The sequence below is a fragment of the Daucus carota genome, chromosome 6, assembly GCF_001625215.2.
Source record: "Daucus carota subsp. sativus chromosome 6, DH1 v3.0, whole genome shotgun sequence".
In the NCBI taxonomy this organism is placed as follows: domain Eukaryota; kingdom Viridiplantae; phylum Streptophyta; class Magnoliopsida; order Apiales; family Apiaceae; genus Daucus; species Daucus carota.
Genome location: NC_030386.2, coordinates 29,148,644 through 29,162,932, shown reverse-complemented (window position 1 = coordinate 29,162,932; position 14,289 = coordinate 29,148,644). Strand labels below are relative to the sequence as shown.

Below are 14,289 nucleotides of genomic sequence, written 5' to 3'. Positions count from 1 at the left end.
TTTTATATATATTCACGTTCACATACACACGCCCCCTTCTTTTATTATTTTTCCTTTTTCTCTTCTTCTAATTCCTTTTCTGCTTATGCTTACTCAAAACTAGTTAAGCTTAATTTGATTCATGTTGTACAAGTGAGGAGCAATTCACGAGTTTTTTAAAGAAATTTCATTGAGTAATTCTGTATTTAATTCTTAGGGTGCCTTGTTTATTATGTCAAATCTCTAGCATTTAATTTGGATTGCATTTTTCACTTCATATAATTAATGTGAGTAATTTTTGTCGTATCAATTACTTCAGAGATAAATATATATTGGATAATCCGCACGACAAGTCCAAAGTTATTTATTTAACAGATGAAAAATATATTGCATACGACAAACCAAATAGATAATGAGCTCATCCGGAATTAGATTTCGTATCACTAAAATATTTATTATACAAGTCTAATAAAATATATAACGACAAGTAAATAAGTGAGAGTCAACGGTTTAAATATGAGTTTGGATTAAAACTGAATAGATTTGAAGATATTATTATATAAATTAAAATACTAAAATGTTTTAATATATTGTGAATAAATTTGATCATTATTTATATTCTTTGATGTCAAGCTTAAAATAAATTAATATTAAAATATTAGGAATTGTAGTTATATAGTTGGACGGAAATAAAGAAAAACTAGCTTATAACACGTAATGTGTACGAGTAATTTATAATAGTTGTTATTAATCGTACTTTTTATAATATTAAATTTTTAACAAAAACTGAATCTAATGTGATAGAAGACTGGAATTTTATAAATTCATGAATATGGGATTCAAATCATTTATATCATATCTTTGTATCGAATTAGGCCGGACTTATTATGTACGTAGTATCATAATTAAAATTTATTTAAAAATTTATTTTTATATTTTTTGACCGATCAAGACTTATTTCAATCTAACATGTCTAATATTATAATTTACAAAAACTTGCATATTCTAAAGTTATAAACATTTCTTAGACTTGTCACTTTTTTAATTTATTTTCAAGAATTTAATAACTTATATTAACAACACTAATAAAAGTATATAAATTAAAATATAATCCTTAACTTTGACCTATTTTAATAATAAAAATAAAACAGAGTACGATGCACAGGTTTTACACAATCTCCATCAAGCACTCTACTTTCTCAAGCAAGTACATTTGTTATTCCATATTCATTACATTATCCGCTTTCTCTTGCTGCTAGTAGCACTCCTCGCTCGGCTGCTGCTCAGTCCTGAGGCACCTGTTGCTCCGGGGGTCTGCTCAGGCTGCTGTTCTAGGCTCTGCTGGTCCAGCTGCTGTTGAGTCTGTGGCCAAGGCATAAAAGGCTGCTGCTGGTTCAGAGCTTGAGGCCCAGGCACAAAGGATTGTTGGTTCTGGAGCCCTGCCTGATCATAAAAAAGCTCAAACTGTGGAGGTTGTTCGACACCAGCACTTGTCACACTCGAGGCTCCTACTCCATGCTGCTGATCAGGAAGAGGAACATTGTAGCCAGGATTTTGAGGTTCAGCTGGAGTGGCCTTGAGAATTTGTTGGCTCGACTCATCTTTTGGAGCCACCTCTTCTAGAAAATCAAAGATATCTGTTTTGGAAATTGCTGCCGCAATGTCCTTGTTCTGGACTGTTCGTCTTCCAGACTCCTCTGTGTTAATCCAAGCCCTTGAGGTCATATCAGTAATAAACATTTCACAAGCTTTGGCAAATACAGCTGTAGTCTCCTTTGCAATCATTTTGACATCTTCATCTGCTTGCATAATATTTTTTATGCGAGATATTGGAAGGTTATGCTTCTTGAGGTCTGCGGATTTCATTTCTTGCATTTGATTAGCCCAAGATAGCCTAAGCCGTTCTCGCACAAGTTTCAGATGCTGAGCTTGAGGGTCCTGGTGTGCAGGCTGGTGCTGAATTCCGGATACTGGAAGAGGAGGAGGCTGCATTGTCGAATTCACTGGAACATAGGTGTTGCTGTTGGTTGCTATGTCATGAAGAGGGGGCGCGGTATTGGACATTTGACCTGCACTATCAGCAATGTATTGTTGTTGTGGACAGTCTTCAGATGGATCCATAATCAAGTTTACAGTTATTCAGTTCTTGCTGTGTGTCTTCTTATTGTCTGTCATTCCATAGATAACATGAAATTTAGAAACAAATTTCTTATATAGTTACTGGAAAAAGTTTAGTAAACAATATCATAGAGACTTCAAAACAGATGTACTACATGAATTTTTTCCCCTTTATTTTTAAATGTGCCAAGACTTTATTGTCAAATTGCATGTGAGATGCACTTTTGAACTATATCTAGCAATGTTCTAAATAATAAAATTGTAATACCAAAGTGATAAATAGCTCTAAACTTGGATTGGACCATAACTCCATAAGATTAGAACACCTAAAAACACCATCAGTGTTAATAGTTGCGGAAGAAGACATATAAGCCCAAGTGAGATTAACTTCATCTAAAATCAATCCAGAAAAGCAAAAGCAAATTCACCCAACAAGTTATCATTCACAATTCACATATGATATACTTGCTCCGTACAAAACATAATATATATCATAACTTTAAACAAACCTATATGAACTACTATATTCAAAAAAATTGGTGTTTGATAGGGAAAACTTACTGGAACAACAATCAATGAATAACAATTTAAGTATAATCAGAAGGAATCATCAACAAAACATGTTATCTTCGAATAGTTGGTGTTGGAATGGAAGAACTTACTAGAGCAACAATATAACTGCAAGGAATTATCAACAAAACATGTTTACTTCATTGAAAAATTGCAGAAAACTAAGAACTAAGTAATATTTCTGTGATATCTGAGCTATGTTTCTGTATCAGAGCTATAAAAGGGGAATACATGTTAAACTTGCAATGACGCGTGGGATAAAAATGTTGCATGCAAGGTATATGTGTAAAATTTATACAGCTACGTGTCAGTCAGAAAAATGAACGTTATGTGTAACGTATATACAACAGTTACATAATGTAACGGATGCACCGAAAAAGTTTTTTTTTAAAATATTTGAGGATTTCATTCATATAAACTCATATATCACTGAGTTTTTTTATTTTTCATGTAGCTAAAAAATTTTAACCACCCTAGCGACCATATTATTACTTTTTTTACTTTTTTATTGGCATTATATAAAAAGTAAATTAAATTAGGTATTATGTTTACTACTTACAATATACCTTTATTAATTAGATCAATACTAGTTCGCTCTTTTAATATATATCTTTTTAGAATTAATAAAAATGTATTAACACCTTTAGTGAAAGTGACTACCAGTGAATTAAAATTTCACAAAATAAGTTTAGCTAAATTCCTCATACTTAGAGATTCATGTATATATCTTGAATAAATAAAATTTATAATTTGTGAACAGAAGTTCATTTTAATAATATATTATTTTTGCTTAATTTGATTTTATTTGTGAAACTAATATCTATTTGTCATATTAAAATAAATTATTTCATTTATAATAAATTAAAATAATAATAGCATTTTATTTTTAAATATAGTGATTATTTTTTTTGAATAAATTTTATAAAGTCATTATTATAATTTTTAACCGACACTTATTCCAAAATACAAAAAGAAACTATAATTGATGAATAAAAAAATAATCAATTATAAATCAAATAACTATGTTCATTATTTTTCATAAAATATGCTAAAGTACTCAATTCTGGTTAAACTATAACTTTATTAAATATCTATTTCAAAAAAAACTTTATTAAATACAAAATAATTGTAAATAAAATAATTTCATCAACTAAATTATCACAAAAAAACATTTGGATGCCTGTTGGCATTGGTACTGACGGGACACTGAACTAAAAACACGTTGGCTGGAGTCATCCCGCGTTCACTCTTTCAGGGCATCAGCCGGGGGACTCTGGTAGTCTTAGGGGATGTGTTAAATTGAAAGTTTAAATTCATTATGTTTGATTTTGATTTTTATTCGAATTTTTTTGTTTTTAGAATTTAAAACTTTATGAATTTTGATGGGGACTGAACAATTTTATAAAATTTATAGTTTTATAAAATTTGAATAAACAATTCATCTTTATAATCCCAATCTCAATTAAAACCAAGTATAATTTAAAAATTTTATTAAATATTTATCAGATTTTGTAGCATACAAAGTCCTAATTGAAAACCAGTTTTACACAGGAACGAACGATTGAGCCTGCCTGGTTAGTGCCTTTTAAGCATGGTTATCATAACATAACTCTGGAAACGGACATGGAAGCTTATGTGTTTAACAAGAACTTTCACCTGGGGGCCAGGCCAATGTGTTTGACATTGCAAATCTGATCGACAAGCGTTGGCGTTGCAAGGTAGCTTATGTGTATCCAACTCGCAACAGGGTAGCTAGATTCTTAGCTAGGCCGGGCAAAAGGGTATGTGATGGTGGGGTGGAGGAACTGCTCGACTGGGACATGGGGTGGGGAATTGATGACCCTGGCTACCAAGGATGAGATGGTCTAAGATGCATGATGCATCTGACCCTGTTGATTTCCAAGAGGGTGTCTTCTTATCTGATCTGGTCGATGAGTTGGGGCTGGTCCAGATTGATGCTCCTAAATCCTAATGTGGTCAACTTTGATATTGAAATGGATGCTGCTAACAATTTGAAGGAGATCATGATGGAGGCATGCCAAGGACCTGGTATTGCAGCTGTGATGCATGGTTAGTCTAGGGACGGATCTATTAAGAGGTACGGCACCTCTGACAATTTTTTACGGTTATAAATTTTACGAAATTATAGAAGGGATTCCATAAAATTTACAAAAATATACAGGCGTTTTCTGAAAATTTGTTTGGTGTCCCAGAGGTCTTTGATACATTATCAGCAGATATGATCCTGGCCTGGGCTGGCAGTGGAAGGCGGTGTTTTGCCAGGTAACAAGACGTATCTGCTGTTTTCAGTATTTTCAGTTTGTTTAAGTATTAGTTTCTCCTTGCGTTGTAGTAGGTAAATCTGCTTTTGATGCTTTCTTCAGTGTAAGGTGGCAAGGATTTCTTCCTCTTCTTATTTTGAGGCCAGAGAAAGATAATTATTACTGCAGTCTGCAAATCGTGATCAGCTAACATAAGTACATAACCACTTAACCAAACTCTGGGGAAAATATCCTAAACACACAAACTCATCGCTACGCCTGGAATCCCACCTAGCAACTGAGTGAGCTAAAGTACTATTGCCTGCTCTTTTCACATGAGCAATTCTGAAACTATCAAAACTACGTTAAAGAAAGATTACAGATATAATCAGACTAGGTGAACAGATTCTTAGCCGCTTCTTCTATTCTTTGCTGCATCAACCATTACCAGAGCATCAGTTTCCTATAGCACATGACCAAAATCAAGTATAGGGGCAATTGTCAGGCCAAAGAGACTCGCCTTTGCTTCTGCTATGCTCATTTCCATTCCCTCTACTTTTTTAACCGCTGCTATAATCAGCTTTCCTGTGGCATCTCTAATTACGAAACCCAGACCCACTCGACACCCATTCTGAGCAATAGCATCACACTTAATTTTTGCCATTCCAGCAGGTGGTAGCTAGCGTCCAGCTTGATGGCACTGCCTATCCAAAATAAAAAAGTTAAAAGAGTGAAAAATATAATAATATTATAACTCAAAAGCGTATTTAGAGCTCTTTTTAAGACACCATCTGTTCTAAATTATTATATAAAGTAATAAGGAACAATCGCACCTCCCTTAAACCAAAATTCATATACACAATCTAGGAATTCAAATTAGTTGATGTTGATTCTGGCACTAATTTTGAAATGGACTCTTTTTGTCTCTAAGAATTATTTAGAGCCCATATATATAGTGGATCGATTTGTTGTCCAGGTAAAATGCAACAGCAGGATCCCACAAGTTATTGAGTATAATACAACCCGTTTAAGCTGCAGAAGTGGATATTACAGTGAATTGAATATCAACAAATGAGATTCTCCATTTGCTTTTTCAACAAAATTTAAATTAAAGTTTCTCGGGGACGCCGGATGTCAGTAACATAACTCATTGAGAAAAACTTATGAAAAGTTTTAAAGTCCTGCCGGAAATTTAAGAAATACCCCCATCAGGTTAAAATCAAAATCGAAATCGGGTAGAGTTGTAACGTGAATTAGCTCAGGTCTGGTTTCACAGCCATGTGTGATTTTCATGATCGCATGTACAGTAGATGTAAGGAGAGATGATTGAGAAATGATTTTACTACTCCATCAGAAGATAGGACATTAGTTGGTGAATTATAAACATTAATTTCTGTCCTTTTTAACTCCAGTACTGAACAATTTACTTGCGTTGGTAGGAAAAGATGTTCTCTTTTTCTTTTACCGGTGTGCTATTAACATCAAGTATGCAAGTCCGGGAAAGATTATACTCGATTCGATATCCGAAATTCTTAGTCTAAGTTCTCGTGATTTGAGATTCCGACAAACAAAGGTATCAATATATACCAGAAATATTTTTCTAATTTACTAGCAGGAATATTGTTTAAATGTGTTATATTAAAATATTGAATTAATTTAATTTCTAATTAAATTAAAATCTTAAGATTCAGTAATAAGTACCGTATAATGAATATCTGCACCTTGCATGAAATAACCAGTGGTCCTGTTTTGTACAAGTTTTAATTGATATAAACCTATATGGTCCATCAAAGTAAACCTATTAGCTGTATCTCATTATTCTAATTATGTCATAACAGTTCATCTTAATTATGCAAACTTGAGCAAGTATCAGCTTGTTTAAAGAAAAGGAAAAGCAACAAATAACATAAACTAAAAACCTTGACAGTGGCATCTACCAGAGTCCACATGTAGAACCTGCAGATCATAAAATTATAGTATTAATGATCGGATAGGGTGGCTACAACGAAAATAAAAGGAGAGAAATATTAAAAGCAAATCCAGAGGAAAACTTGTGCTCAAAGCTTAGAATTTCAATTTCTTCACAAATATAGCATGGTCTGCTACTTCAAAATTTAAGATTTGAATGTCAGTCAGATTAGTGGCTTCTGAACAATCTTGTTTATCTTTTATGCTCAGATACTTGTACATATCATAGCTCTAATCTTATCTCTCTTTGTTGTTTACCCTTATTATCATATACAAAATCATGTTTATGTTTCATGGAGAACACAATGAGGGATGTATTTAGAGGGGGGCAGTGAGGATACTCACCGATCTTCTCAGTAGGTATATATTTCTACTCTCATTCTTATCAAATTGTTTGTTTGCCCCCATGATTGATGTGCTTTATGTTAACACAAGAGGTCTTTCTGGCTGTTTTTATAGCAATTTTTTCGCCCCTCTTCCTTTCTTTCCCTCTCTGTTATATTTTGCACCCATTAGTTCAAAAGTCTGACTCCGTCCCTGAACACAATATACAATGAAATCGAAAGCAATTACTCTATATTTTAGGTTTGAAGCAACTATAATTTGAATATTTTTGAAAAAAGCCTGCATTATTATATGATACTGCTATTTTACATTTCTTAAAGAGCTTAAAACAATTGTTGTGACGATAAAGTTATTCTCGAATTACTCTCTTTTAATATGTATTTATATACGTGATGTACAAACACACAAACTCAGTGACACACACTTTTCTTGCTTTAAACCACACCCTTGTCCTTAGAGCATCTCCAAGAGACTCTTCATTTAGGCTCCTAACTTGAGATTTGAGGTGAGATTTGAGGAGGGAGAGGAAAAATGTTGCTCCAAGAGACTCTTAAGTGGAGCCTCTTGTTTCTCTCTCCTCTCTCCTCAAAGTTAAGAGCCACCACATTGCTCCTAACTTATTTTTTCACAATAAAAAAATCATTCCTTCCAATTCACCTCCATATTTCATATATGAATAAAATATGAAATAGAGAAGAGATGTAGAGAGTATTGTTGGAGTTTATACTCTTAACTTTGTCCTAAATTGCTAAGAATCACATTTTTTATATTATATTTAGGAGCCAACAAGAGGCTCTAGGAGATGCTCTTAATTACTAGAGCCCATTTCAGCAAAACCAAGGTCACCCGTTTTGTGTTTGTCATCTTTCACTTGTCGAATATGTCATGCTTCTCATTTCGTGTGTTCCCATCTCTCTGTCTTTTGGGTATTAATCTATTCAACTTTTAATGAAAAGGGCTCTCTGTTTGAGAGAGCTTTGAGTTTTCTTCATTTGGGTCATGGATGTCTCTTCTTCTTACCTTCAGGTTGATGTTAATGGTGAAGAGCTTTTCTTGGTTGATAAGGTACACATTTAGTTTTTTGTGCTGCCCCTTTTCAATTTATCTGCATTTCATGAGTACCTGCAATTGTGTATTGTGATTTTATTGTAACCTCAAGGCCTAGCTAATTTTTTGTCATTTTTTTGCACCATTTATTTGCCTGTACTACAGTGGGGCTTATACTCTGCAACTTTTATTCCTAGCATTAATCACTTGTTTGCCAGTGTCATTTTCATTTCACAGATGGGTAGCTACTCATTTGTTGGTTCTTGTCAATTTCTTGATATTACTATGGAGTTTAAATGTGCATGCCCTATTTGCCCCTTTCAATACTTGTTAATATAAAGGCCTATCTACCACTATCTAGCAGTGTGTATCACTGTTCTGTTCCCTTCTTTGCAGGGATCATAGCTTGATTATATGTGTTAGTATTTATTATCAACTGGCTTAAAGTTCCAATTTTTATTAAGTTTTTATTTGCCACTTGCTAGAGATTTCTAGTAGTCAGCTCTGTTATCTCTTTCTCTGACATTTGCTTATATTCTTATGCTTCTAGTTTAAATTTATTTTCCGATATACATTTTCAGAACATCATATCATCTTATTCCGGAAGAATCAGAAAGCTACTTGGCAAAACGAGGTGTGGGACACGAAACCTTAAGGTGATATTTCATGATTTTCCAGGAGGCAGCGACGGTTTTGAGCTTATATCAAGGTTCTGCTATAGTAATGGAAAGATTGATATAAATTATTCTAATGTTTCTCTTTTACATTGTCTGGCTATTTTCATGGAAATGAATGAATCATCTTCAAAAGTCCATAATTTGTTCGAACAAATCGAGAAATCACTTGAAGAGATCAAGTATTGGACATGGTCTGATCTCTTAGTTGTCTTAAACCACTGTCAAAACCTATTGCCTACTGTAAATTCCTCAGGACTTCTGCATAAATGTGTGGACTCCATTGTTAAAAGGCTTGCCCTTGCCAGTGAAGCAAGCCCTTGCCAATCTACATCTTCCCCTGATAGTTCTGGACTGCGATTATCCACCGACACTAGAAGCACTGATAGCTTTAAGAACATCTTTCGAGCGACATGGTGGTTCGAGGATCTTGTATCATTAAAACCTTATTTGGTTAAAATGCTTACCAAATCAATGGTTTTCCAAAAATTTGATCATGGGGTTATTGCAAGGTTCCTTCTCTATTATCAAAAATCTAGATTTGTTACTGCAACACAAGATGAGAAGCGCGAAATTATGGAGACGGTTATTGAGATGCTCGACTCTTTAGATCAGAGAACTGTTGCGTGTAAGAGTTTATTTGGGATTCTTCGAGTTGCTCTTAACTTAAACATTAAGAAATGCTGCAGGAATAAGCTGGAGAAAATGATTGGTTTGCAATTGGATCAAGCAACACTAGACAATCTGCTGATTCCATCTCCACTAGGGATGGATCATATGTATGATGTTAATCTTGTATTGAGGTTTATAAGATCATTTCTAGGCACAGGATTTTGTCGTGTCCCGCTAATTCGAATGCAAAAGGTAGCTAACCTGATGGACTTGTATATTGCAGAAGTATCTCCAGATCCTTGTCTTAAACTATCAAAATTTTGCAGCCTAGTCAGGGCTATACCAGATTCAGCAAGGGAGTCTTATGATGGAATCTACCATGCCATGGACATGTTTCTGGAGGTAATAAATACAACTGTACACTTTATTATTCATTTTTGGCATCCTGATTTTAATTTTGTATGAAATTTTGAACTTATAATGGCATCTAGGATTAAGTCTGCACACAAATTTTGTTAGCAACTTAGCATTGTAATAGCTTGTGATTCTATTTGTTTGTTTTTGTTTCGATTATAATAGATAGGTTTTGTGAATGCAATATCTCGTCTAGGCACATACAGGTTTATCTGAGGAAGACAAGAGAAGATTATGTTATGCGCTGAATTATGAGAAGTTATCATCAGAAACTTGTAGGCACCTTGCTCACAACTCCAAATTTCCATCAAGATCTGCTATCGAAGCCGTCGTCTCTCAGCAGAACAAGCTTAAAAGCTTGCTTGAAGATACAAATCAATCAAAACCCTTCTTTGATTCACCATGTAGTTCAGTGGATACTGAAATCAAGGATAAAAGAGAAGAATCCTGTGAACAAATCGTACTTTATGCAGGAAGGCTTGATTTTACGAATGAGAATGAGAAACTGAGAGCAAATCTGCAGGGTATGCAATGCAGGGTTGTGGAATTGGAAAAAATATGCAAGAAAATGCAAAACCAAATGTCTAAGATGTTGAAATCAAAATTATCACGGCAGAATAATGCAAGATCCTTGCCAAGGCTGTGTTGATAAAGATCCGAGACAATGTGCATATATAGCTCCATTGTTCCCCTGCATATTGATGTACATAGCAGGAACCTTTGGTGTTTTTGTTATTATTGCACTAATCTTTTATTTTCTTTGTGTTGCCTTTTTCTTGGTGATCAGTAGATCTCACTTCTGAGTAATTTGTTTGATAGTAATGCGCTTTTGATAGTATGTACAACGGTGACCAAAACGCTGAGCAATTACTCCATATGTAACTCATAGTAAAATGGTTCTGGCCTCTTATCTTGTGAATTAACTGAGTTGTCATTTCAAATTCTTATTTTTATATTAATATTTGGATATCTTGAATTTCAAGTGAAATTCAAATCTAACATTTTTGTGTATCCAAAACATGTCTTTTGATAAATTCAAAATTTCTAATGAAATCCAATTTTCCGAATAGGCTATCATAGAAGGGATTAAATATCAAAGTGGTCACTGAAGTGGATGTCATATATCATTTTACTCACTAATCTTAACGGGGTCTCATTTCAATTATTAAAGTCACAATAAATATCAATCAAGTACCTGCAAATTTCAATTCAAGGAGTAAAAGAAATAATTTATAGAATTTGACATATTATTTTTGAATACTACCACAACCAAGTAAAATGTTATGACTTCTAGTATTTATAATAATATATATAGATTTTATAAAGACTATTTACTATTTATTTTTTTATTATAATAATATTTTCTTTATTTTAATTAAAAATAAATATTAAATAAAATTAGTAAAATCTAAAAATATTGTCATAAAAACGCAAAGTCATAACCTTTTAATTGGTTGTGGTAGTATTCGAAAGTAATGTGTCAAACTCTATAAATAATCTTTTTACTCCTTGAACTGAAATTTGAAGGTACTTGATTGATATTTATCATGACTTTAATGATTGAAATGAGACCCCGTTAAGATTAATGAGCAAAGTGATATATGACCTCCACTTCAGTGATCACTTTGATATTTAACCCATCATAGAAGCTACAATGTGAAAACACGTTATACTTGAATAAATTAGAAAAAAGACTTTGATTAATTATTGTGGATCATTTGGTTGACGGGCATCTGGAATCAATCAGGTATGGGTTTTGTTCATTCTAAACTCATATTTGGTTGTAAAAATTAAAATTTCAAATCCATACCTCAAACCTTCAAAGTATGAGTTTTTATACCTAGGAGAGGAGGTGGGTATGCGATGGAGGGTATGAGTATCAATTTCATTTTTGATTTTTTGTCTCTATTTCAGTAATTAAAAATTAATTTTTAATACAACAATAATCAATGATGCAAAAAATATATAATAATAATATTTTTAAAATTTTTTTAATTAATATAAATTAATAATATATATTTTTTAAAAATTTGAATATACTGATTCCAGATTTCAACCAAACACATGATATCAGATATGATACCTTAAACCCATACCACCTTAACCCCGATTTCTCATTTCAATCTCATACTACTCGGTGAACCAAACCACCCCTGATCCAATTGAGATGGGTAAAGTTAAAAACAGTACCTCATCAACCCGTCTGCTATAAGCCCATTTCTATGTTTTTCTTGGTCTGTTCTTTCCTCCCAAAAGAAGTTGCTTTTTATTTTGATAAATTACAAAATTAGTTCTGCCAAAACTCTTTTTATAAGATGATGAAAATGCAAATAAATATATATGACAAATTGAGATTTTATGGAGGCTCCCCGACTAATATATAGATAATTTATGTACAATGAATATTGTATTCATAGTTATGTTCTTGTTTTTAATTGTTATATATAGGAAATTAGAATATAAATCTCATTCAAAATTACCATATGTATATAATATCGTCAAAATAAACAATAACATTTTTTTCTAATATATTCACAGTATTTTATATCAAGACTAAAGTCTGATATTTTATATATATAATGAATATTGCATTCATAATTTATTTGTTTTTAATTGTTATATATAAGAAATTAAATTATAAATCTCATTCAAACTATGTGTATATATTTATAATATCGTCAAAATAAACAATAACCTTTTTTTCTAATATATTCACAGTATTTTATAATTGATGTTGTAAAAAGCAGGAATCGGACTTAGTCGGTGAAGGCACCGTCCAGCGATTAATCGGATAATCGGAGATTGATCAGAGTGATTAATCAGATCATTAATTATGATCAATTTAATATTATTTTTTAAATTATATATATATATATATATATTAATATAATCATATAGTATAAATTTATAGTCATATAAAATCAAAATATTAATGAGTTTTTATAAAACAAAACATGCCTTTATATACATATACAAGTTCAGTCCTCTCATATATAAATTGAATCTGCGAAGGATATCGCAAATTTATGTAATTAGAGTTTAGGAGCCAATATTGGAAGAATGAAAGATAATAAAAACATCTTTAATTTTTGTGTTTTGTCATTTCAGTGCTTTGTCTTATTTAAAATTAATTTTAAAATTTTTTATTTTTTTTTGAATTTTTTTAAATTAACCGATTTTTGACCGACTTTTCCCGATTAATCCCGACTTTTGACTGATTAATCTCGATTTTGACCAATTTTCACAAAAAACAATTTTTTCAACAATTAACATTTAATCGAGACGGTGGCCGACCGAACAGCGATTAATCGACGATTAGTCCCGATTAATCGCCGACTTTTAGAACACTGTTATCAATAAACTAAAGTCTGATACCCCGTATCGGAGGTGGGAATATGTCGGCTTTGGGAAGATGAAAAAGGTGTGAACACAACAAGAAAACGAGGAGATCTATGTCCGTCCTCGGTGAACGGGACCACTTTTATTTGACGTTTTTGTTTTAGTCACAGATAAAATAAAAATCATAAAAAAATGAAATAAAAGTAGGTTTGGCCTCTTCTTTTCATTTATTTTCATCGTTCATTCCACATTTAAATTAGCTTAACATCTACTCCCTCCATCCCAATTTAGATGAGTATTTTGCTCATTTCACACATATTAAGGAGTATTAATTGGTTGTTTATTTTTTCATCTTTACCCATATTTATTGTGTTGACTTCTTATTATATATATTAGCTAGTGGTACATTGGAATGATAAATAAGGGAGGGTAAGTATGTAAGATGGTTGATAAATATAAATTGAAAAGGGAGAAGCTCAATTATTTTAGAATAAATATTTTTTCCAAAAAACTCATCGAGATGGAGGGAGTATTTACCTATATTCTAAAATTATGAATTAGGATATTAAAATTGTTTTATTTATTAAATATTATTCTTTGATCTCATACTATACTAGAGTTGCTCTCGCATCTATAACAAAAACCGGAGTCCGATGAAAAGAGAAACAAGTGATGCAAAACAACGAAACACGTAGAAAAACAAGAAGCTAGTTCACGTGAATCCATCGCTTCTATCGTGTCGTAAATATCCATACAATTTTTTTTTATTAATCATACAGCCGCCAGTCCTATGTTTGAAATTGTTAGCCAGACAAGAGACTTCACGTGTGCTAGCGGTGGACATTGAATCTCCTCATTTAAACTTGACGACAATTCTTCTAAGAGGCAATACACAATAAAAATTGGATTTAAATTTCATTTTAAATCATGGTATTCAAATACTATAAAACTGAATATTTGAA

General features: G+C 32.3%; 2 protein-coding genes across 3 annotated transcripts; one reads left to right on the top strand and one right to left on the bottom strand.

Moving 5' to 3' along the window:
- Nucleotides 1-1,209: 1,209 nt before the first annotated feature.
- On the bottom strand, nt 1,210-2,100 carry LOC108226210 (nuclear transcription factor Y subunit C-6-like). Its single transcript, XM_017401156.1, has one exon. The coding sequence runs from the start codon at nt 2,098-2,100 to the stop codon at nt 1,210-1,212; it is 891 nt and encodes a 296-aa protein (XP_017256645.1).
- Nucleotides 2,101-6,936: 4,836 nt separating this feature from the next.
- Nucleotides 6,937-10,907, top strand: LOC108224950 (BTB/POZ domain-containing protein At3g22104). 2 transcript variants are annotated; one of them, XM_064080412.1, is made up of 4 exons: nt 6,937-7,256; nt 8,268-8,306; nt 8,870-9,976; nt 10,185-10,907. In XM_064080412.1, exons 3-4 carry the CDS (start codon nt 9,071-9,073, stop codon nt 10,635-10,637), a joined length of 1,359 nt encoding a protein of 452 aa, XP_063936482.1. In that variant the 5' UTR covers nt 6,937-7,256; nt 8,268-8,306; nt 8,870-9,070; the 3' UTR covers nt 10,638-10,907. The 2 variants fall into 2 exon arrangements, with proteins under 2 accessions (XP_063936482.1, XP_017255209.1); XM_017399720.2 differs by lacking the exon at nt 6,937-7,256 and having other exon boundaries at nt 8,056-8,306.
- The last annotated feature ends 3,382 nt before the right edge of the window (nt 10,908-14,289 follow it).